The sequence below is a fragment of the Diadema setosum genome, chromosome 5 (genome assembly GCF_964275005.1).
Source record: "Diadema setosum chromosome 5, eeDiaSeto1, whole genome shotgun sequence".
Lineage (NCBI taxonomy): Eukaryota > Metazoa > Echinodermata > Echinoidea > Diadematoida > Diadematidae > Diadema > Diadema setosum.
Genome location: NC_092689.1, coordinates 13,794,480 through 13,817,246, shown reverse-complemented (window position 1 = coordinate 13,817,246; position 22,767 = coordinate 13,794,480). Strand labels below are relative to the sequence as shown.

The following is a 22,767-nucleotide window of genomic DNA, read 5'->3' as shown; positions in this document are numbered from 1 at the left end:
CGAACATTATTTTGTGGCATTATTCCGAAGGTTCACTATCCCGAAAATTTCCTAATCCGAAAATTAAATCAGGATTCATCATTCCGAAGGTTCAGTAATCCAAAATGAAATAAGGTTAGTAAAACCGAAAATGAAAAAGGTCCATACTAACGGACCTTCAGAAATTATTTCGAACCCTTTTTTCGTCTTCGAATTAACGAACCTCCAGAATATTGGACCTTATTTCATTTTTGGATTTATGGACCTTCGGAATAACGAATTTTCGGAATAACGAATCGTAACCGATTCTTCAGCGAATCGTTAAATTTCTTCCTTTTATCTATTCTGTCATGTAGGCCTACTCAGTAACTGACTTCACTTCCATACACTCTGAACTTGCTCGAATATCTTTACTTTGATTCTATTATTTATTTGTTGGTGCTATACATCTCTTCACTGCATCTAAACTGTTTCTGTAAAGATTAATGTCACCCGAAATGTTTAACCATTTCAGTCCCGCGGCCAACGTGTTTATGTATTATGTCAAGAGAATTTGACGATTATGATACTGAAAGAGGGAGCCTGTTGCTTGTTCATCAGTCTGTCTACCTTTGGGAACAGTGATTTAAAAAATTGTCAAGATATGACATTTAATGCATATGTGTAGGTATGTTGTACCACAAAACATTCTATCAATAAAATTTTCGCGATAAAGCATAAGATACAAGGAGATATCTGTTTTTTTCTCAATAAACCGTAACTGTAGACGGTTTATTCTGAAAACATATTTACGATAACTATTGTTCACATTTTGTGTATTTAACAATATTTAACCGATTCAAATTTTTACAGTGGTTGTTTCTATCCCTAACTCACCGTTAATAATTATTTTAAAGCACTAATACTGGGTTTTTGTTTCATCTGCAAATGGTAAATTATGCCTTTAACAATATTCCCCTTAAAGTTACCAGTCATGCTGCTGGGTGCACACACTAGTCAACTATTCCCCACCCAAGAACTGGGACTTTGTGATGTCGGTGAACTTGGAGACACGTCAAGACACGGGGAAGATTAACCACTCGCCTATCACGACGGGCCTCCCAGTGCAGCGGATCAGGCAGGGTTGCAACAGAGCCGTGCTCAGGATTCCAAGTAAAGTAACCCTGCCAAAGTATTGAAGTGATTTCGAGGGATCATTTATTTCATATTTTAAACAAAGAAAACATATCATTTTGATGTACTGAGTGCCTAATCTTAATGATGACAAACATACATTGTATCACGTCCCCTTTGGAGCAGGTATTATGTTGAAAGGATGTGCGAAAAACAGCCATTGGCCTCAGCGTGTACCGCGCTGGAAAGACAAAATAAAAAAAGTAGATAAATATGCGGACGTCAATGTTTGTGATAGATATTATGATGAATACTGACAAGTATGTGTACCTGTCATTCAGATAAAAGACGATAAAAACACTGTTAGTGAGCTAATTTATCTGTTCTTTGTTTTTGCATTTGTTTCTGTTTGAATAGAAGATTTTTTCTGTGAAAAGGGATGTATAGTGGTGTAGCCTACATCAAGTATACATTTTCTCACCAGAAAAAAATTGGGATTCTTCATAAAATATTATGTTCCCCTGGGACTCACCGATCAAAACTTACACTATCTAGATTCAAACTAAGGGAAATTGACCAGAAATGAATATAATTTATTTCCACTATTAAAATTCAACATATTTTCACTTTTGTAGCATAATGAAAGGCACTAAACTTACATCTTTCAGAGAACAGGGGTAATGAAATTATCCTTGGCATAATTATGCCAGTAACAAGTCCAGAGAATGTGTACTTTTCATATGAAATGATATCTTGTGGATATCTTTTTTTTTATATTTCCTTTATATCGTAGTTCATATGTGATGTCATGATCTGTATAGTAGTCTTCTGATCCAGCGGTCTTGTCACCAACATTTCAAAAATTCAAAACTTTTGAATGGATTTTCAGATTTTCCTCAAACTTTCACTGATATGTTTGACTCATATTGCTACATTCACTCAATCCACATGTAGGTCTACAATGAATATTTGGAGTAAATTCCCCTTTAACCTTACTAATACGGTCAATAACATCCTAACGGTGCACAAGTTTTAATGAGTTGATTCCTGATCACGCTTTTGCTTTGTAGCGTATGACCCGGATGGTGATGACATCCGATGTCGATGGGTGAACGAAGACGAGTGCAGATCCAACTGCGATTCTAGCACTGTGTGGCCAAGCCGACGTTTCCGACTGATCGTGAGTTCGCAGATACGAAAAGCTCCTTGGAATTGGATGCTCACTAAGTCTTCGTTATTGGTGGACATGTTGAATAGACTACAGGAGAAATAAGAAAGAAAACCCCTGCATCACATTTTTCCCCGCAGCATCCCAATTTTCCCATGAACTTGATAGGAAATCAATAACCTCTTTCTGAGGATACCGGTTCAAGGAGACTAGTATTGTTAGCCTTCCCTCATTTCCTTCACCCATCTTTGGAAATTTGAAAGTAGAGGAGTATGCTTAAGAATGATCGAACTAAACAAGACGATATTTTCATTCTCTTGAAGTTTGATTTTGTGATAACACTTACAGGGGAGCAACCTCAATAGTAGCGGTTACTCACCAAGCTAGATACAAGTCAGCGAAAATCTAAGTGAAAGAAGACATTTGGATGTTTGTGAATTGTAAAGGAAACTAAAATATCTTTAAAATACGCCCTCGACAAAAATCAATGGTCAGCTGCGTGGGCTGTCAATCTCCAGTTGCTCTTGATATCTCATATAACATCTCGGTGCTCTATCCTACTCTGTGGCAAATTTCCAGAAAAATAAGTATAAATAAGAGTATCACAGGTAAACGTTTACATTTATATATAAGCACACACGAATACCCAAAACCATCACAGTGTTTGTAACATTCCGTTTCATGTTTGACTGTCAGAACCGAAACGGAGAATGCAGCCTCCTTGTCATGCCGAACAGCGCCACCGTTGGCTGGTACGCAATCGCCATCATGATCGAGGACTCGTCAAACGGAGTGGTGCACAGTAAGGTTCCCTTCCAGTTCATGCTGGAAATCACGGGCGACCCCACGTGCTCGAAGCCCCGCATCATTGGTCCGTCCACGGGCACGTGCTTTATCCTACCCGTTGGCGAGACGTTCAGCTTTAATGTCACCGCGCAAACACCCGACAATGTCACCACGTAAGCAACTGTCGTAGATGTACTTCACCTATACCTTTTTTTTTTTTGTTTGTTTTTTTGCGCAGAGTAGTGTGTGGTGACAGTTCGATATTCCGAAGGTTCATTAGACATGTTAGATAAAAAATGAAATGAGGTTCGCAATTTCGAAGGTTCGTTCACTCGAAAAATGATTATTCCGAAGGTTCGTTAATATTCGATATGGAATAAAGGTTCGTAATTCCGACGGTTCGTAATTGCACACCTTCTTTTCGTTTTCGGATTAACCAATCTTTTTTCCTTTTCGGATAACCGAACCTTCGGAATAGCGAACTTTTTTTTTTTCCATTTTTGGATCAATGATTCTTCGCAACAATGAACCTCATTTCATTTTCGAATTAACGAACCTTAACGCCGCGATAATCGGTTGAGATTAACGAACCCGCTTTAGATGGTAACAAACATGCTAGGTGTAGGGAAAACGAACCTTATTTCGTTTTCGGATTAACGAACCTTCGGAACATTACGAACCTCCTACGTAATGTGTAGTGTACGAGTGTGCATTGTGAACTGTGCAGCGTGTAGTGCGTTATGTGTAGTGTGTAGTACGCATTGTGTTATGTGTGATGAGTATACTTGATTGATCCGCACCTCGTCATAATTAATATTTTTGCATCTTTAAATCACACTACGTCACTGAAATTCTATGAAATCCCACTCAAATGAAGGAAAAATGCTTAAGATTCAAATGGAAGTTCAAGTTCAGTGATCGATTACCGGAAATTTGCAGCTATCGTCAAACGCGAACGATGTGGAATAGATATGCGCTAAGGAAGGGGCCCGCACCTCGCCACCCCGCGCTCCCAAAGACGTAAAGCACGTAAAAGACGTGTGCAGGTGACCGTGATGATACCGATAACACGTATTCCTTACATAACTGTAAGATTTTCAAGAAAAACTGTTTAGTTTTCACCTCAGTTTGCTTGGTTGTGGTAACCCTGCAAAGTTTCAAGCCCCTGACTGAGGTGCGGGTACCTCACTACTGCATAGACTCTTGTAGCGCGCAGTGTAGGCCTACATAGTTAAAAAATGGAAAGCATTATGTTGTGTTTCATATTTACCAATTACAAATATACACTCATCTGTTTGTGTCAGAAGATGGCTGCAGTTGATAAAAGTTTCCTTTTTTGTTTGTTTAGTATCCGAGACATCGCCTCGACAAGTATAGTCGGTATGGAGAAGAGCCCTCTACGTCAGGTACCCCATAACTCGCTGCAGTACTACGTCACACTGACATGGACACCTGCAGCCAATCAGCGAGGGGTATCTCTTGTTTGCTTTCAACCAGAGGACAGTAATGGGTACGGAAAATGAGAATGCCTTTTTGTCTTCAATTTCATGCTATTACGGGCAGGTTGTACCGTTAGGCAGAAATTTCATTTTTGCTTAACATTTTTGATAAAACCTATGACGAAGAAGATTATGCTGGTGATAATCGTAAAGGTATAGCCTAGTACCTGTCTTATACCTTCAGCAAAGCTGTTTACCATAATGGTATAATAGATAAAGATGATAATATCTATAGATAAAGATGATAATATCTACAACCAGAAGTAGTGTCTCTTTCGTCACTGTGTGGTATTTAAAGTAAAACAGAAGTAGTATTAATAAGAAGAGTGTTTGTATAAATAGTAGTAGTAGTCGTGGTAGTTGTAGTAGTAGTAGTAGTAGTAGTAGTAGTTGTTGTTGTATCAGTAGTAATAGTAAATTGTATTTATATAGGACGCAAGGTAGTAATACAGCATAGCAGTTAACATTATCATCATTGTAATGATCATTGTCGGCATTGAAACGCACTTGCTTGGCATCGTTTTCATTCAGTCCATGGTTGTTTATCCCTTTGTATCACTTTGCCATGCGGAATCACCCGAAGCCAACTGACTGAATGTGCCCTATAATATGATGTATGAGGGCGGTACGGCCGCTTATATCAATTTTGCGTTTATACTCTTTGGTCATGTGCGTTTTTAATACAGTCTCACATTTATTGCGTGAAATGCTTCGCATATGAAAACAGACATGGTTCCTTTGTCTTTTGCAGGCTTCAGGGAAATCAAGTGTGCGTTGATATATCAGTTGGTGGTACGTATTTATCTACATTTTGTTCATTCAAATGGAAGGAATGGTTTAATTTTTTTATACTACTCTCTTTATGATGCAAATATGATAATAGCTTTTGTATACAGTCATTTAATGAAAATAAGAGTACACATTTGAAATATTTGTCATGGCTTAAAATCTTTGCTCGGGAACTTTGTGAAAACTGCCTGAACCTTTGGGCAGCAGTTTCAAAAGAACTAGAAAGCAAATCATTTCATCTGGCTCTCTTACGGTGATAATAATAATTCTCATATGATTACAGATGCTGTCACCGCAGCTCTACATGATCGTGATTATCAGTATCTTATTCATAATCATAGATAAGTATCTTCACTCGCCTATCTCTGGATTGGTGTTCTTCTTTGTAACACTGTGACGGTTAGGAAATACGTAGGATGTTCAGAGTAGTACATACATAGAGGTGCAGAGGAAACCAAAGCCCAAATATGAATATGGTTTGAGCGAGAGTAGCAAAATTAGTACTAGAATACACAGGTAAAATTTTGGGAAAAAGTGACCCCCATTTCATTCGTGGAATATTGAACCTTATCTTATTTTCGGAATAACGAACCCGTGGATTAACGAACTCTGCTTCATTTTTGGATTAACAAACCTTAATTCGGAATGGCAAACCTTATTTTGTTTTCGGATTAACGAACATTCGGAATAATGACCCCCTTTTCAATTTTCGGATAAACGAACCTTCGAAATAACATATCCTAATTCATTTTCGGAAGAACGAACCTTTCAAAAAGCGACCCATATTTCATTTTCATACAGCCGAAACTTCGGAATACCACCAGCATAATGTTCGAATTAATCAACCAATTTTATTTTCTGATTGACGAACCTTAGGTATTGGGAAATCATGTGTTTTATGTTGGAATAGCGAACCATCGGAATTACAAACCTTATTTCCTTTTCGTACTAATGAATCTTTCGGAATCACGAACATCATCTGCTTTCTTTCGCCAAAGTAGGACACTCATACACATCCTTTGCAGTCGTTGCTGTATTGATGGCTAATAGCGAAGTGATGTCAACCTTTACATCAATCTGTTCTTGTAAACGTTGTAGAGGAGCGTGCTCCAATTCCCGATGACTTCCTCTCTAATCCCGCGGCCGGCAGGGAGATTATGACGGAAAATACCGCGTTTGAGATCGTATTTGACTCGGATGTGAGTATACACGCAACCCTGCACGGCAGTTTCTCATCCTGCTCATCCCCCATAATACATGATACAGTGTTTTGTTAAAAAGGTAACTCTTTATAATTATATTCATATAAGTGTCACATAATGTTCATCTATGTCTGGTGCTCCACTGGTACAGCACAGGAAATCTGCTGCACACCAACACCATAATAATTATGATAATCAGTAGAGTGACGTGCGAATGTTGCTGTACATGGCAACAAAAAATTGACAGCAATCAAATTCATTTAATTCATTTAATAAAATTCAATTTTATTTCATTATTTTACAATTTTTTCAGTTACGAAAATTATAATGATTGTGTAGTAGACCTTCCTCGAAGTTAATGATATCCTCGGCCCTTAATCGGTAGTAGGGGATTTTTTTTTTTTTTTTTTTTGGGGGGGGGGGTCGAATTCCATTGCTTGTGTTTATTTCCAACACCACTGCCTACCTTATAGGATTATTACACCCCTTCCCTTCATCGCAAAATAGATCAGCCGACCGAATAGAGACTGTCATATCAGGATCTTGCGCACAGCAGACGGCTCTGAAGTGACCAGTGTCAAGGTGGAAAGCACACCGGGCGATGGCGTTATCTTCTACAGAGACGCCATTTTGTTCAGCATCCCCGAAGGACTGTTGACATCCGGTGTGGACTACACGCTTGACCTGCCTAATGGTTTGGCCCGGGGTTTCGGCAGTTGCGCACCCTGGTCTAAGGCCAGGTCCTGGAATTTCCGTACAGGTAGCAAAAATAATATTTTTTATTTCTTATTTTTTTTAAAATGTAAATTAAGGTAATTTTCTATCTCATCTTCTAAAGGAATCCTTTCCATCATCTATCTATGCAAAATGCGCAGACACACAGTCACAGAAATTGATTTGCAACAGGGAGATGCCTTTGTATACCTTTTCCGTGTAGATACGCAGTGTTCATCTGAAGCAAGTCTTGTATACGATTTTCATTACACAAATTACTATACTTCGTAAAGGAATAGAAAATGTTGTTTTTGAGAGCAGCCTCTGATTCAAGTCTCTGCGCATATTTCCCTACTATTTTCTTTGCCAACGGGCAGATGATACCCACTTTGATGCTCTATAGAAATAATACATAACATCGTCACGTCTACTCCTTAGTTTTAACTGAATCAAATGCGCTGGGGAAATCTATCCTTCATCTAATTATTGCTGCGTAAATATTCAAGATCAGCTTTTGACAATTCCAATTACATGTCCAAACGGACCAAGATTATATCTTACCGCCCGGGCAAGATCATGTGCTAACAGCATGAACAGGATCGGCTGACCAATCACAACAAAACAAATTCTAATGTATATGCTTATGATATAATTCCTGATTTATTCTGTGTTATGTTTTATTGGAAGAAAAATGGGAATGAAAATAAATGATAAATGACCTGTACTGAACTGAAAAACAATTTTGAAACGGTCAATTATTTCAGTTTGTTTTTCATTTGTTATTTTGCGGTATCGTTCAAATAAAAACACTTTCTCACTTGCCTTACCCTATAAGGGAATGGATCCAGTGCAGGGTACACGAGGCCGCCAACGGATCGCTTCCTCGGGAAGCCCCAATGCTTTGGGACCTTCATGCAGATGTTTATTCCCAAAACCATGGTGCCGTACGAAGACCCGACTAACATGCACTTCAAGGAACCAACTTGTGTTGGAGCGGAGCACAATAGTACACACTTTGTCATTGGCACTCATTACCAGTACTGCGGCACCAACATCGTAAGTACTTCATGACCGGCGCCACGTTTTCAAAAGTGTGTGTGTGTGTGTGGGGGGGGGGGGGCACTTCAGACTTCTGGCGCCACTTCCGGGTTTCATCAGCTAACAGGCAACAACAACAACAACAACAACAACAACAAGAAAAGGTCTTCAGCGCAAAAACAAAGCCTTGCCGCGCTTACACTTCAAGGTTTCTATCTATTTCTTTTTCGTGCCACTTACGCACTTCCGGGGTACAGAAAGGTGGGGGGGGGGGGGGCGCCCCAAAGTGCTGACACCTTATGTATCCTTTGTATAGTGTAAAAATAGTGGGGAGGCATCCCCCCCCCCCCGACCCTGTAAACATCATGCTAGCGTTAAGGCGAAAATGGCGCTAGCCAGTGGCAGATGAAATGCTTTTTGCCACTAATCTCTGTAATTGTTGTATAGAGATCAGTTAGTTTGTGTATTGTAGACTCAGGCCAAGGGAAGACCAACCAACACCACTCTTCTTCAGTAACTACGAATCCTTCTTGTAAATATGCTAAATGTTATTTTAAATAAGACGTGGACGAGGGAACTGATGAAACTTTCACCTTCAAGTACACGTAGAGGGTATCCATTGCACTATACGGGTGCACATCACGAACCTCGACACCCACTAGTCATCCACCCAACGAATCATACAGCCCACGGGTCATACTGCCCACGAGTTGTATAACTCGCCAGTCAAACAGCCCATGAGCTAGGCAATAAGTGAACAATGCCCACGAGCCCGACGTTTACTAAAATAGGCCCACGAGCTAATACCGTCCGTGAGTTAGACGATGGGCAAATAAGGCCCACGAGTTTGACATTTATGAAATAGGCCCAGGAGCTTGACATTACATCACGAGGCTGTATTGTTGTACGTAGTGTCAAGCTTATGGACCTTTTTTCACGTGGTGTTGAGTTTGTGGGCCTTAGTTTCCCGAGTGTCGAGCTCATTGGCCTTTCTCATGGGTCTGCATGTATGCCTAGCGTCTAGATTGTGGGCTGATAACTCTTTTTTTTTAATAGGTCTTCCCGGCCAATTTCGCACTTTTGTCTGTCCATTTGATAGAAGGTTCATTTAATTTAGCGAAAATCCTCGTCACTGCACATTCTGTCATTCAAAATTGCAAGTTGTTCGTTCAATTTAGCATTTCGATCAATGAAATTTGCACATGTGCCTTTCGAATTCGTAAAACGGGCATTCAAATTGCCATGGGCAGTCAAATTCCAACATGTTCATTCAAATTTTGAAAAGGTGAGAACATTTAAACGCGTATTTCTATGTGACTTTTTGTTTCATCCACGCACTGTTAAGCAGTAAAAGTATCATATTTTTGACCCTATATAGCTCGAGTTTGTTGTTCTGTACAACACCCCTTTTCTTTCATACATGTCATTTTAGGCCTACATGTACCAATACTACAGATTAACTTCATCTTCTTACAGTCATGACAGCACAAGTTAGATACAGACGCATTTCTCATGAAGACAGAAAAAAGAATTATAGGACCATTTGATGATCATAACCTTGACTTCCTAGAACTGGCCGACACACTCGGAATAAAGCGCTCAACGGCCAGATAAGTTGTGGCCAGTCCGTCTTCGGACCGGAAGACTCAATAAGCACATTGAAGAAAAAAAAAAACTGTTGCCAAAATCTCTAAAATGAATACGAAAATATGAAATGTAATGACGCTTGCAAAACAATAACTATGTTAAAAAAAAAATAAAGAAAGAACCAAAGCTTAAACATGCGTGCTAAATTGACTGCAAAAAATGTTAAATTGGATGCCCAAAAATGAATTCGAATGAACGAGTGCAGCATGTCCGTAATCACGTGACTATATCATTCTACATTGTATGAACGAATAACGAAGTGGTGCTTGTTTTACGAATTTCAATTGAAAAAGTGTTAATTAGAATGAGGCTAAAGGTAATTTGAATGCTCTAAAATGAATATGAATGAAGAAATCATAAAATTGAAGTACCAAACGTGTCATCTACGCTAAATTTTGCTAAATTGAATGCAGCAATTAGGAATTGGACTGACAAAAGTGTGAAATTGGCCGGGAAAACCTTTAATTTAGCTACAAAATGGGCCATGTGACAGGTGGGTATCGAGCTCGTGGCATGACCCCCACTTATGTGCCGATCACAGAGTTGTCAGTATGATTGGCCGGCCAGCTTTTAATAGATCTCCTCGCTCTCACCACAAGTTTAAAATTCAAATCATTACGTTAGATAAAGATCTGACTAGCCTATTAATACAAGAAAGCACTAAAAAGTAACATGATAAAAGCAGTCTTGAGACGTGATAGAAGCCAAGTATCCATCCGTATGACTCGCTCCACCTCGACATTTTTTTTGGGGGGGGGGGGGGTAAAGGGAAGTGACAGGAGGAGAAAGTATCAAATATCATATATTAATACACGTACCAAACTGCAGGAAAAAAACATGAAAAAGAAAGATTTATCAAATCTTCTAAATTGTATCATAATTAAGCGTGAAAAACCGAATTATTAATGTTGAGTTTGTGTAGCAAGCATCGCAACTGCTGAGCAATGTTATTGTTTGTATAGTTCACTGTCTATACACAATTGGATTTTCCCTTTTTGTCATATTGTAAAGAAAACGATTCCGGGGGCACGCAAATCCATCATTTCAAACACGATCCTCATCGCACCGATGAACGTTCGCGGCTACGATCACATGACTCGCCACAACGTCACCAAGATCAACGTCATCTGTAAAATGGAAAACGACCGCACGACTTTCGTCGAGTTCGGTGCCGATCTCCCAGCCATAGTGTACAACCGTACCAGCCTCGGGTTGTTCAACTTCTCGCTGCGGATGTACCCCAACGAATCCTTTACCGCGAAGACGCAATACAAGTGAGCAGTGATCTTTTTGACATTTGACATTCCACTAAATAATGCAATTATGTTCATTCGACAGTTGCCTTATGAATTAATAGCATTAAGGACATGATTTCAATGCACGTACAGGACGTATATATATATATAGCAGGGCTCGACACTTTATAACTCCCCCCCCCCCCCCCCCCATATGACCTGTTTAGCCCACTAAAATCATCAAGTTTGAATGGTTGGCGACCCGTAAATAAAGTGTAGTTACGCTGAATACAAAACAGCGATTTCGTTTGAATCTTACAGTTGCCCACTCATGCCACCAAAAGATCTGCTTTTTGTAGGCTTGGTGGCCCGACATCAATTTTCAATGGTCCCAGGCTACCGGCACGACCAGGCCACCGCTTATGCCGAGCTTTGCGTATAGCTGGCAATACTATGATATAGGCTAGCTGTTGGAGCACGTACAGAGCCTTTTCTGTATATTTGAGAGCAACTAGTAGGCCTACAACAACGACATAGAGAACAAACCGTGAGTGGACGCTTCAAAGTGTCGTTTTCATAACATGCAAGTAAGAAACGGCAGCAAATCTCACATTCCAAACACAACATAATTCACGCATTACACCATCCCATTCACTGGAGGGTGTGTAGATTAAAATGACTTGAGTAGTTTACCATTAAAGAGATATTTTATCTACCCCTTTCAATTTTAAGGTATATGATTATATGAAAATCGTTTTGTTAGCCTTTGCATTTGTCATTTATTAACTTTCTTTTTTTTTAAAATGGAGGTTAGTGGTACACGGCAAACTGTTTTAAGTCAAAAGCTCGCACAATTCTTCACTTAGTACTTACAGTATAAGGTGTTTTATAACTCATATCTAAGATTAATGAAACATCCTATTTTCTATACATTTTACTCACTCCCAAATGCTCCAGAGTAGAATGAGTCACTTCCATAAATGCAATCTGTCAGCATGTCTCAATTCTTTGGCACAATCTTAGGTACCAAGACTATCCTCTCCAGGTCAGCCTCGATCAAAGACTATACTTTGAAGCAAAGGCGTTGATCGACTCGAGTCTGGCCTATCAGCTGTCTCTGAAGTCATGTGAGGCCACGCCCTCTCCAAACCCCGTTGATCGATATTACTATCGATTCATTGAAGATGGGTAGGTAATAGTGATATCTACACCCATGTCTATGTACATTCAGCTTTGCTTTACAGTCCAGCGGGGTATATGAGTATTCATTTGAAGGTATAAGCCCAAATCGTATACCGATAATTTAAGTGACGGTAGGCACGTGGTATAGGGCTATAAGATGTATTAAAATGATTGTCACGCATGTCTGCGCAACCATAAAAGTGAAACGAAGTAATGCTTCAAAAACACTGTGGAGGAAGAATAATTGTGGTATCTTAAACGAGATTCATTATCCATAGGTTCGAATCCTGACCATATAGCATTCATCCATGGTCAAAACAAGTTATCTACCATCTCCCTCTTGACCCAGCTTTAGTAATGAGTGCCTTGTGTTGGTTATACCACTTGAAATGTCAGAGTCATCTGGATGAACAGTAATAGCGCTGAAGAGAAATTGAAAGACTCTTATTATAATCATTTTCGTTACATCAACATTTATATTTCAGAATCTATTTACAGACGAGGTTTTGTGAATATCAGAGTATGTTCTCATATCTTATTTTCATATACTCTTGCTTCTAAACTTCAAAGCCAGTTTTCTATCTGGTGTGGTGGCAGACATTTTTTTTCCACCCGTTCTGGAGTATGTTTTGCTCTGTTTTATATCTTTCTTTCAGTCATGTGGGAAAAAGTAAAAGCCGCTGAAAATGTTAGAATCTGGAGTATTTTGTAAATGCCCAAGATAGGAAATCGATACTGGGCAACTTCATCAGGCTTTCGGGGTTTCGGCAACATCCATATGCAGTTTTCTATCTCTTTAATGAGTGTATAAATGTACGCATTTATGACAGTATGAATGTATGAATATGTTGATGCATGGATATATGAATACATGAATATATGACTCCATTAACTTGTCCACAGGTGTGCTGTCGATGACACCGTCAGGTTTCATTTACAGTCTCGTTTGAAATGGCGCTTCTCTGTCCAGTCCTTCGCATTTCTGGGCCATTTTCTCAGCGAGTCGGTAAGCCATTATCAGGGTGTTGTTTGTTTGTTTGTTTGTTTGTTTGCAGATACTTTTCTTCATGTATTCCAAAACCAAGAATTAACAACAATAACGTGATATAAATGACAAATTGATCAACTGATCGAATTAATCCAAAGATTTCAGGATTGTCTTGTCAAGTTGTAAATGCAATGAAGCTTGAGTTTGTATGTTTTGTATTTGAGTATTTGTTCTATGTTTTTCATCGCAAATTTTGTTTTGCTGTTCATGACATTTTTATCTGTACATAATTGTGAGCAGGGCCTTTAGGCACATTAGTTGACTAAATAAAAGGGTTTATCCTTCTAAAAATTTAGATAGATAAGTAAATGAATAAATAAACAACAAATAAATATGTCATTTTACATAAATATCATCGATCCGAAAGATTGTTTGATAAAGAAAAGACGATTTTGATAATTATAAAAAGCAGAGATAGAGACTATCATACTCATTTGCTTGAAGCGATAATAGCCCCCTCCCCTCTCCAACAACAACAACAACGACAACAACAACAACAACAACAAAATCAAACATGTATTGGTATGGAAGATTCAGAAAATAAATGTCATCATAATAATTTGTCGCTGTGCATTATTTCAAGGGGAATTATGCACGTTTGTGCTGTACATGCTAAGTGTACTTGTGCATTGGCTAGGTGGCTTAAAATTTTGACTAAATCTTTTGATATTGCCATTATTCGGGGGGGGGGGGGAGTAGCTTAAGAAAACAAGAAGAGCAAGCGTAATCAAAATGTTGACAGTCAATCAATCATTCTTGGTTGTATATTAGCAGTAAATGCTTCTTCATTCAATTGAATTGAATTGAATTCATTAGGATCTCAAAGAAATGAGAATTATAGGCTGCTTTTATATATTCGGGTAAAGAATTCCTACATCAGGACTATTGCCTCTTGTTTTTATTCTTATTTTTATTTTTTTAACGCTAGTAATAATCCGGAGTTTTTCAAGTGAATATCAGAAAAATGACGAGATTGATGAGAATGGATACTGGTGTAATGGAAGCTTTCTGAAGACTCGGAGGCAGAGATTGTGTCAAGAATTAAATATGGCCGTTTGAAATATGTGCATATCAAAGTAGGCCAAACTGTAGTGTTCTATAGTCGTAAAATGATTGGTTTGTACTTGCTGAATAAAGCGAAGTTCTTCGTATGTCGCACAGCCAATGCGTCAAAATGTCAACTCGACATTTTGTTTACTTGTCTGTGCTTGTGATTCATTAAGGTGCGATCACACATCGCCGGTTTAGATGGCGGTTCATGGCGGTTCTCAAACCGCCGTGAACCGTGTCCCAATGATGGCGAAAAGCACTTTGACTACGTTCTCAACACGTTTTGAACACGGAGCAAACGCGGATTGACGCGGTAGTAACACGTATCGTCCCGGAAGGTGGAGGAGTTAATACCAAGCCCAATAGTTGGATGCAATCAGAGCCCTTTCACTTGTCCTCAATGGGTTTCAACTATGAGCGTTTTGCTTTGTTAGGTAAACACAATTTTAAAGAAATTATGAAACGTTGTAACCACCTGTGTTTTACAGATTGATATGAGTGATGCAACAACCAATTACCTTCAAGTTTCAATGTGACTTTTCTCTTTCTCTTTTAATTCTTAAAATATCCGTATTAACTGTCATTAAAAAGACATACCTATCAAAGCGGAATCCAAAATAGTTTCCAAAGTTTCCTGTTCATTTGTAGGCTTATTTATCAAGTGATGTACAAGTTAGTACTTGCTTGTTTCAACATCTCTCTTTTTTTTTTAATTCTTTCTTAATTAAGTTTTCACATAATTATTTGGCGTGTTGAATTTAAGATCTTGTTGCTTGTTTATCCATGTTTTCACAAAATTGCTCCTTCTTATCTTTCAGAGCTTCTTGTGATTTAATATGAGCCTAGGAGAGTTCCTAAATCGTAAGGGGAATCTGTATGTGATACCCTCGATCCACTACGACAAACTACTATAGATGGCAAACGTGGTTTATGCCGCCCCAGAACTGTGGAACAGCATCCCCAAGTGATAGAACATGCAAATTCCATCAATAAGTCCAAGATGTTTTTAAATACTTAAAGGCAGCCGGTCGTCGCAGGCGATTCGCAGCTCAGTAGAAAAGCACGACAAGCTGCTCCTCCCGTTATTGTATCCCCGTACGTACCGAATGCCGAACACGACGCTACGCAGCGCACCAGCGAAAACCTGATGGGGCACGAGCGCCGTGCGAGCTGTCCACTGTAATTTCAACATGGACGCCCGAATACCTACCGAATGGGGCCGAATGGGTGCATGCACAAAACCGCACAACAGCCATGCGCATGAAAATCTCTCCCGGTCCGCGACACAACAAGTAGTGAGAGCTGTCGGGTGTACGTACGTACGTATCTGGCTCCAGTCTCTGTTTATATGCACTATGGTGCCAATTTCAGCAATCTAGGCAATAATATTTAAAAATGTCTGAAAATATTATATAACAATATCATAAATTATTCATATATTACGTTGTTTAATATTTGGTATTTATAAATGTGCTTTGATGAAGAAATATTAAAACTCTAAGCTTCATGTATAGCAAGTTGCAATGCATATGGCCATATGGCAGGTTGTTATGATCTCATCGCGAATCGTGCAATGTTGTCTGCTGCGTCAGCTGCATGTGTTATACGTACAGCTTACAGTACGTTGGGCCGGATCGTAACATAACAAAGTTGATAGAAAGTCGTCGGTACCGGTATGTCAGTATCAATATTGTGTGTGGTATGCGAGTACTGTTTGCAATAAAAAGTGCTGTACTGTTTCGGCTTAGCCTTGGCTTTGGTTTAGTAATGAAACCTCACAATGGAGATCAAACAGCCGTCCAACTCGAGGCAACGTATCTACTTGTTTGACGCTATCGACGAGTGGAGAACGCAGAGAGACGTGTTCTTAGCTGGAGGACAAGTAAGAGACCAGAGGGGGAGGCTTCAGCGTCAGCGTGCCGATGAAAATTTTGCTTTCCACTTGCTGGAGTTGCATGAACAGTTTTGCAGGAATTTTTATTTAGAATGTGCAAATTCGTGTTACGACATGCACGGTGGAATTGTGTTGCCACGGCTTACGCCAATCAAGCAACCCCAGCTGGCCAAGTCAACAACTTCAAGGAATCCAGATCCAGATAATGTGTAAGTAGAAGTCTACACATGAATCAGTGATTGAAGTGGAATGACTTTTTCTAATCTAGTATCAGTAACTTTAGGGCATTCGCGTTTGATCGACAAGTAGGCCTATTTTTCTATGTATAATTCCGCGTTCTCGTTTATGTCAAATTATGATAATGCCGTAATTGAAATGACATTTGCTGGGTCAGTTTAATGTCATTGGTCCCATTAAATGAGAAGTTTTTCATATCAGTCATGTTATGCAAATTCCCCAAGAATATGATTTAGGATTTGCAAATAAATTTTAAAAAAATGAATAACGTTAGATCTATCGCAAGCTCCATCATACATGTAGTCTAACCCAATAGATCTGGTAGAACTCTAACGTTTAAACAGGGGAACTAAAGGTTCAAAGATGATAGATCTAACAATAATAGATTCTAGTTTAGGCCCTACTTCGACTTGAAGGTATGTCGGTTGGTGCACGGCCCCCTTCTATCACGGCCACAGTTACACTGTGCAGTGCAACTGTGGCCGTTGGCCCTGCACGGGCACAGTCGCTTCCCCCGTCCTGAATTTACACACGCCAGGGCAAGTATGGTTGGACCTACTACTAATCGACCGCCTAATGTTTATCTGCTTGATAAGAATATTTAACACTGAAATTCACGTAAAAAAACTTGACCTACGTGATTGAGAAAATCCAGCTCTATCAAATGCCGTTGTTCCGTTTTCGATTCGAAGTTTCAGTGCAAAAATATCGCCGACGAACTTGCGTGGCCTCGCTTCAGCTCCCCGCGGTAAATCGCGTTAATAGGATCGACCGCTGTTTTTGCATTGACAATGCACGCAAACCGAGTTGTATTGAACACCGTGTTGTACGAAGCTTTTTAGAAGCCTTTTAGAAACTTCCATAGACATTACATTGTGCTGTCATTACGATTCGGTGAAAATATTCATTCGAAATTTTGTCCTTGATTAAAACCATTAATGAACAATGAATTATCGCGTTTTCCCACACCATCCTCACCTACATTCAAAGCCAATCCATTTTTATGTGCTTTGCGCGCAGAGAAGTGCGTACTAAGTGTTCAGTGCGCGAATTATACGCGGTCGGTTTCAATAAGGGTGGTCGATATGTAGTAGGGCTACACAAGACACAGGGTCTCCGACCCAATCGTCCGCGTTCAGAATGGACAACTCGGCGGTAATATCCGCTACCCATGACGATGTGTCATCGTCCATGATGGCCACCCTACCTGTACCTATATATAATCTGATCTGACGATTACAGTGTAGTTAACGAGTGACGACGATCGACGGTGCGATGAAGAGAAGGCGTACACGTCGTAGCTAGGCAGCTAGCTACTATAGCTCATGCGAACATTGCATCACACAGTACATACAGTATACCATACTAGTACATTCAATTCACATTACACAAAACGTACTCCCCGCGCTCAGATCAATCAAGCGAGCAAACGAGATACTATAGCGCGATACATTGCTTTAGGGATGTCTTGCGCACACACACATTTCGCTTCGTAGCAACTTCGGAAGCGAGTTAACGTGCTGCCGCCCGCGGCTGAAATATGTCCATGTATCCTCGCGACTGGGTGTCTTTAACTGTTAAAATAGTAACATAGTGATTGTAGATGATGATTTATGCAACATGCTACTGTTTCTGAAATTACCTTTTCCTGTTTATCTTTTTGTTCCCCCTCTAAAGCGCATAGAGACCTTGCCAAAGGTATTATGCGCTATATCAAAGACCGGTAATGATGATGGTATAATAATGATATCTTTAACAGCAGTCAATAAAAAAGACATATTATGTACATTATACATTATCAAAGAAGCATATTATAGTATTATGTGCATAGTTTCCATTTTACTTATAGGTTCATGTAACATAATAATGGTGTTTTTTCAAGTTTCAACATTGCTTTTCCCTCTACTCTCTTAAGTTTCACTATATCTGTATCAACATGTCTTACAAAAATGGCATACATAATCACGAAAGCGGAACCTAACATATTTACATTATAAGTCTTCTGTGTGTAACACGTTGCTGGCCATCTTAAAAGCTGTTAAGCTTTGATAAAATTATGAACTTACCTTTTAATGTAAATGATGTACTATTCAACATACCTAACAACTTTTTGAACATTAAACTTTATTTGTTACTGTATATGTGTTAAAGAAGTAAGGAAACTGTAGCATTCAATATATTTGCCCGATCTTGTATTATGGGTTCATTTTTGCGTTTATCTTCAATTTTTACTGCTCCGCCACGAAGTGTCGCCGGAGCCATTATTCTCTTTTAAGTTCATTGTTTCTTTTCGCTTGAAAATTATGGCGGTGTTAACACGGTATTATCACGGATCCTGAGGTGCAAACACGGAGGATGCCGTTCTTAACACGATGAACGGCGATGTGAACACGGTCCATTTCAAACCGCCAAGACCGCCACGAAAAATTAAACATGTTTAAATTTTTCTGGCGGTTCCCCGCGGTTCCCCGCGGTTCTCGGGGTTCATGGCGGATGGGTGACGGATGACCACGGTTTGTGTACGGTGTAAACACGGTCTTTGGCGGAGCACGGCGATTTGCTGAACCGCCATGAACCGCCATCTAAACCGGCGATGTGTGATTGCACCTTTAGGGAGCTTTAGATTTGCAGCGCGGACGCTTGAGCTGGATGTTCTCCTGTCCCTGCGTCGTGCTGAAAAGTAGCTTTAGATTACGGTGTAACGTATAAAAAATAAAATGGCGCCCCCATTATGATCGGTGCATGACGTACTAGTAGCGCTCTACGTCGTGAATTGAGCGGACGTAAAAATAGCCTAGAACACGTAGTGAAAAGCTCAAGCTATAAATAGATCATCTTGACGGGCGTTTCTGCGCATGCGCAGAACCCTTTTTTTTTTTCCTCTGAAAGCTCCCTGCTGTGTTCTGAACGCAGTGCAAGGTGCTAAAAGGTAGTTAAAACGTATAGCACATTACAACGGCACACCTTTAGTAACGCACATGAAATATGTGACGAATACTATTTGAATTTTGCGCTCAAATGAAATACCCCAAACAGAACATGAATACTCAAGCTGCAGGAATAATTATGATCAAGCATTAAGAAATAATGAAATGTGTCGAGATCTTATTCACACTTATCAAAATTTGCTCCCGACATGAGGAATTAAGAAAGACTTGATATGCGTAGGTGGCACAGCTTGTTGTTAATCGTACGTGCGGTAAATATCTGCCTTGAGCGACGCTTCATAAATGAATGAACGCAGTCGTTGGAATGAAGACAGCACTTTGTATAGTTTTTTTTTTTTTTTTTTGGAGTTATTTTGATCTGGAGTTAGAGTTGTTTACAAGCAGACGAAAATAGCTCTTGAAATATGGCAAACGTGGCGAATGAAGTAGGTATATTTAATGAGCAATCATTTGAATAAACACAAAACATCTAGCTGCCATTTTATCACTCTGATTATGTGCCTTAAAGGAAGCCACCGACATCTTGTGCGTGCTGGCAGATAGAAATATTAAGAGGTTGCTACATCCCTTTGCATCAAACTAGCGACAGCGAATTATGGCTGAACCACATTTCCTCTTATATCAGTTGACATGAACAGATGAAAATAATCCTAAAAGCGTGACATTTACGAGGATAATCATGTCAATTCGTCATTGATTTACGAGATAAAGCCCCCATTACGTTACCCATCTTTGAACAAAAAGTAACCGACTGTCACTCAATTTCTGCTGCAGATTTTCATTCACTGCGACATTCACGTGGAGGAGAACGGAAGTCTTCATGCCTGTCCGTCCACAGCTCAGGAGACCAGCCGACGACGTCGCCATGCTGATACCAGTAGTCTCTCACGGGCTTTCTTTAATACAGACGGGCCAATCAGAATAGTCGATGGATCTTTACCGTTGGTTAACCTGAGAGGTTAGTGATTAGTCTGAAAGTTGTCCGCGGTGAGTTGATCATGGGTGCGATTTAGAGCTGAAGTGTAGTTTTCAAAACATATACATGGTCAAATACACACACACTCACAATGAACACACGCACACAGCCAAACACGCTTCATGCTCGTCTTGCTTCACCAGCTGCATAGAAATCCCTTGTAGAAACTCTTTAAAAAAGCTTGTTAAAAAAGGAAGTGCTTAAATAATTCCCCCGAGTATTTCTGAATATGAGAACTGCTGTGTCATCGAGCGGTTGCTTCATCTTTTTTTTTTGTCCAAGGTCAAAGAGACTTTATACGGAATCTACAGAAGAAGAACTGAACTGAATTATCCATTGACTTTACGAATGATCGCACACAGTCCTTTATGCTTGAGACGGCAAAGACCCGTGCATACCCATGAAAACAAATAGTTCAAGTTTCTTTTTTAATGTCTATATGTCTAAATAGCAATGTAACAGTTTGGAGAATTTCCCCCAACAAATGGCATGTTAAGCAATGGTATGCTGCGATTTTGTACGTGTGTGTCTCATGGAACTTACTGCAGTAGTGTTTTATAGCTGTGTGTTCGTTAATTCATCTGAAGCATATTGAAATCTCAACGTGGAGGTGTTTACAAACAGCTTTTGCAGTATCTGTACTTCTCTGCGGGCAGAACCGAAAGAGTATGCGTAGGGCTTATAGCTAACAGGCCTCTAGCCTCTGTCAAGTTGTGAAATCTGACCCTCAGACTAGCAAAAGTTGCTCCTCGTTCAAAATGTTTATTGTCATCTTCCGCAGATGATAAGGAGGTTTCCACACAGACTCCGCTCGGGCAGAACCGAAAGAGTATGCGTAGGGCTTATAGCTAACAGGCCTCTAGCCTCTGTCAAGTTGTGAAATCTGACCCTCAGACTAGCAAAAGTTGCTCCTCGTTCAAAATGTTTATTGTCATCTTCTGCAGATGATAAGGAGGTTTCCACACAGACTCCGCTCGGGTCCATCTACATCTTGGCGATTGCACTTGCAGCCTGCGTCATCTTGGTTGCCGCTCTCATCTCCATGACGACGGTGATGAGGAAACTCAAGATTCAGAATCGAAGACTCGGAGCTCTCGTCGGGCGGCCAGCCATCCCCCTCCAGTCGATCACGGAGCGATAGAAGGAAACGGATCCCCACTGAACAAGCCGCCTACACCTTCGAGAAACGCAGGGGTGGCCAGAAGCGTTGACTCATCAAGTCTCGGGAAATTTGTTGGCAGAAATAATCATCTCATCCTCATTAACCCGTTCCTTTTCACGGGAACCTGGTGGCCTGTGTATTATGTCTATGAGGATTTCAGAATTCAGTAGGGAACAGGTTAATTGAGAGCTCTCCATTTTACCCCTGATCATGCATAGGAGAAAAGACTACATGCAATTGATTAAATCTGCCTCAATCTTCACAAATTCAGAAATCGGACTGAAAAATGCATTTTATTTTTCAAAGGCGTGTTGTCAAAGTAAAGAATTAATTGCATCGAGTAAATCCGTGAGAACAGTTTTTAGTCGTTCTGTCAAAATAAAAGGGTAGTCATCCTCGTCACACATCATTAGTTTTGATTATTATGACGACCCCTGCAACGCAGAACCTATCATGAAAGTTATAATGCAATAATTTACTGTATTTTGTCTCTGAATGATGTATCAATTTTGTTCGAACACTCGATCTATTTCAATAGAAAATGTTATTTAGCCAAAATCAGTGTTATTGTAGTTCCGTTTGCACATTGCATTCTTGAAAAAAAGTTTCAGCAACAACTTGAAATTGAACTTGAACTCATGATTATACAGCAGTCTAGAGGCTGATTATTAAAATTAAAGATAAAAAACTACATAACTCAACACCAAACCACAATGATTTGTTAGACTTGAATGTCAAATTAAGAGTTTTAACGAAGCGTGAACTAACACTGTAAAAGCTGCCTAATGTAATTGGCTAAATTCAATAGTGAATATATGAGCGGTAATGAATTGCTTGTAATGGAAATGAGTAAGGGTCATTTGGTGTGACCACAGTTGCGTTCACATAAACTGAGAGTATAATAAAACAATGATTAGCATTTGTCCAGCATTCCCCGCTAAGGTATCTGAGATTGGCAAGACAACTTCAGTTTGGTTGTGCCAGTCAGAGTTATCTTGCGTATCTACGTATCTACAACGATATACAACAATTTATATCAAATATTCCATGTCAAGAAGAAGAAGAAAAAAAAACCAAACAAACACCACTACCACCACCAA

General features: G+C 39.7%; 1 protein-coding gene across 2 annotated transcripts in view; it reads left to right on the top strand.

Annotated features, from left to right (window-relative positions):
* Positions 1–22,767, top strand: part of LOC140229106 (uncharacterized) — a 31,855-nt gene extending 9,088 nt beyond the window's left edge. Inside the window, exons 4-16 of one of the 2 annotated variants that reach the window (XM_072309372.1) lie at positions 944–1,131; positions 2,163–2,272; positions 2,957–3,219; positions 4,395–4,556; positions 5,297–5,337; positions 6,433–6,533; positions 7,044–7,296; positions 8,086–8,306; positions 10,947–11,209; positions 12,194–12,358; positions 13,256–13,358; positions 20,304–20,487; positions 21,450–22,767. In XM_072309372.1, the coding sequence (XP_072165473.1) occupies positions 944–1,131; positions 2,163–2,272; positions 2,957–3,219; positions 4,395–4,556; positions 5,297–5,337; positions 6,433–6,533; positions 7,044–7,296; positions 8,086–8,306; positions 10,947–11,209; positions 12,194–12,358; positions 13,256–13,358; positions 20,304–20,487; positions 21,450–21,646 (2,251 nt within the window). In that variant the 3' untranslated portion in view covers positions 21,647–22,767. Of the gene's footprint in view, positions 1–943; positions 1,132–2,162; positions 2,273–2,956; positions 3,220–4,394; positions 4,557–5,296; positions 5,338–6,432; positions 6,534–7,043; positions 7,297–8,085; positions 8,307–10,946; positions 11,210–12,193; positions 12,359–13,255; positions 13,359–20,303; positions 20,488–21,286; positions 21,419–21,449 lie in introns of those variants that run through there. The other variant, XM_072309373.1, reaches the window with a different exon arrangement.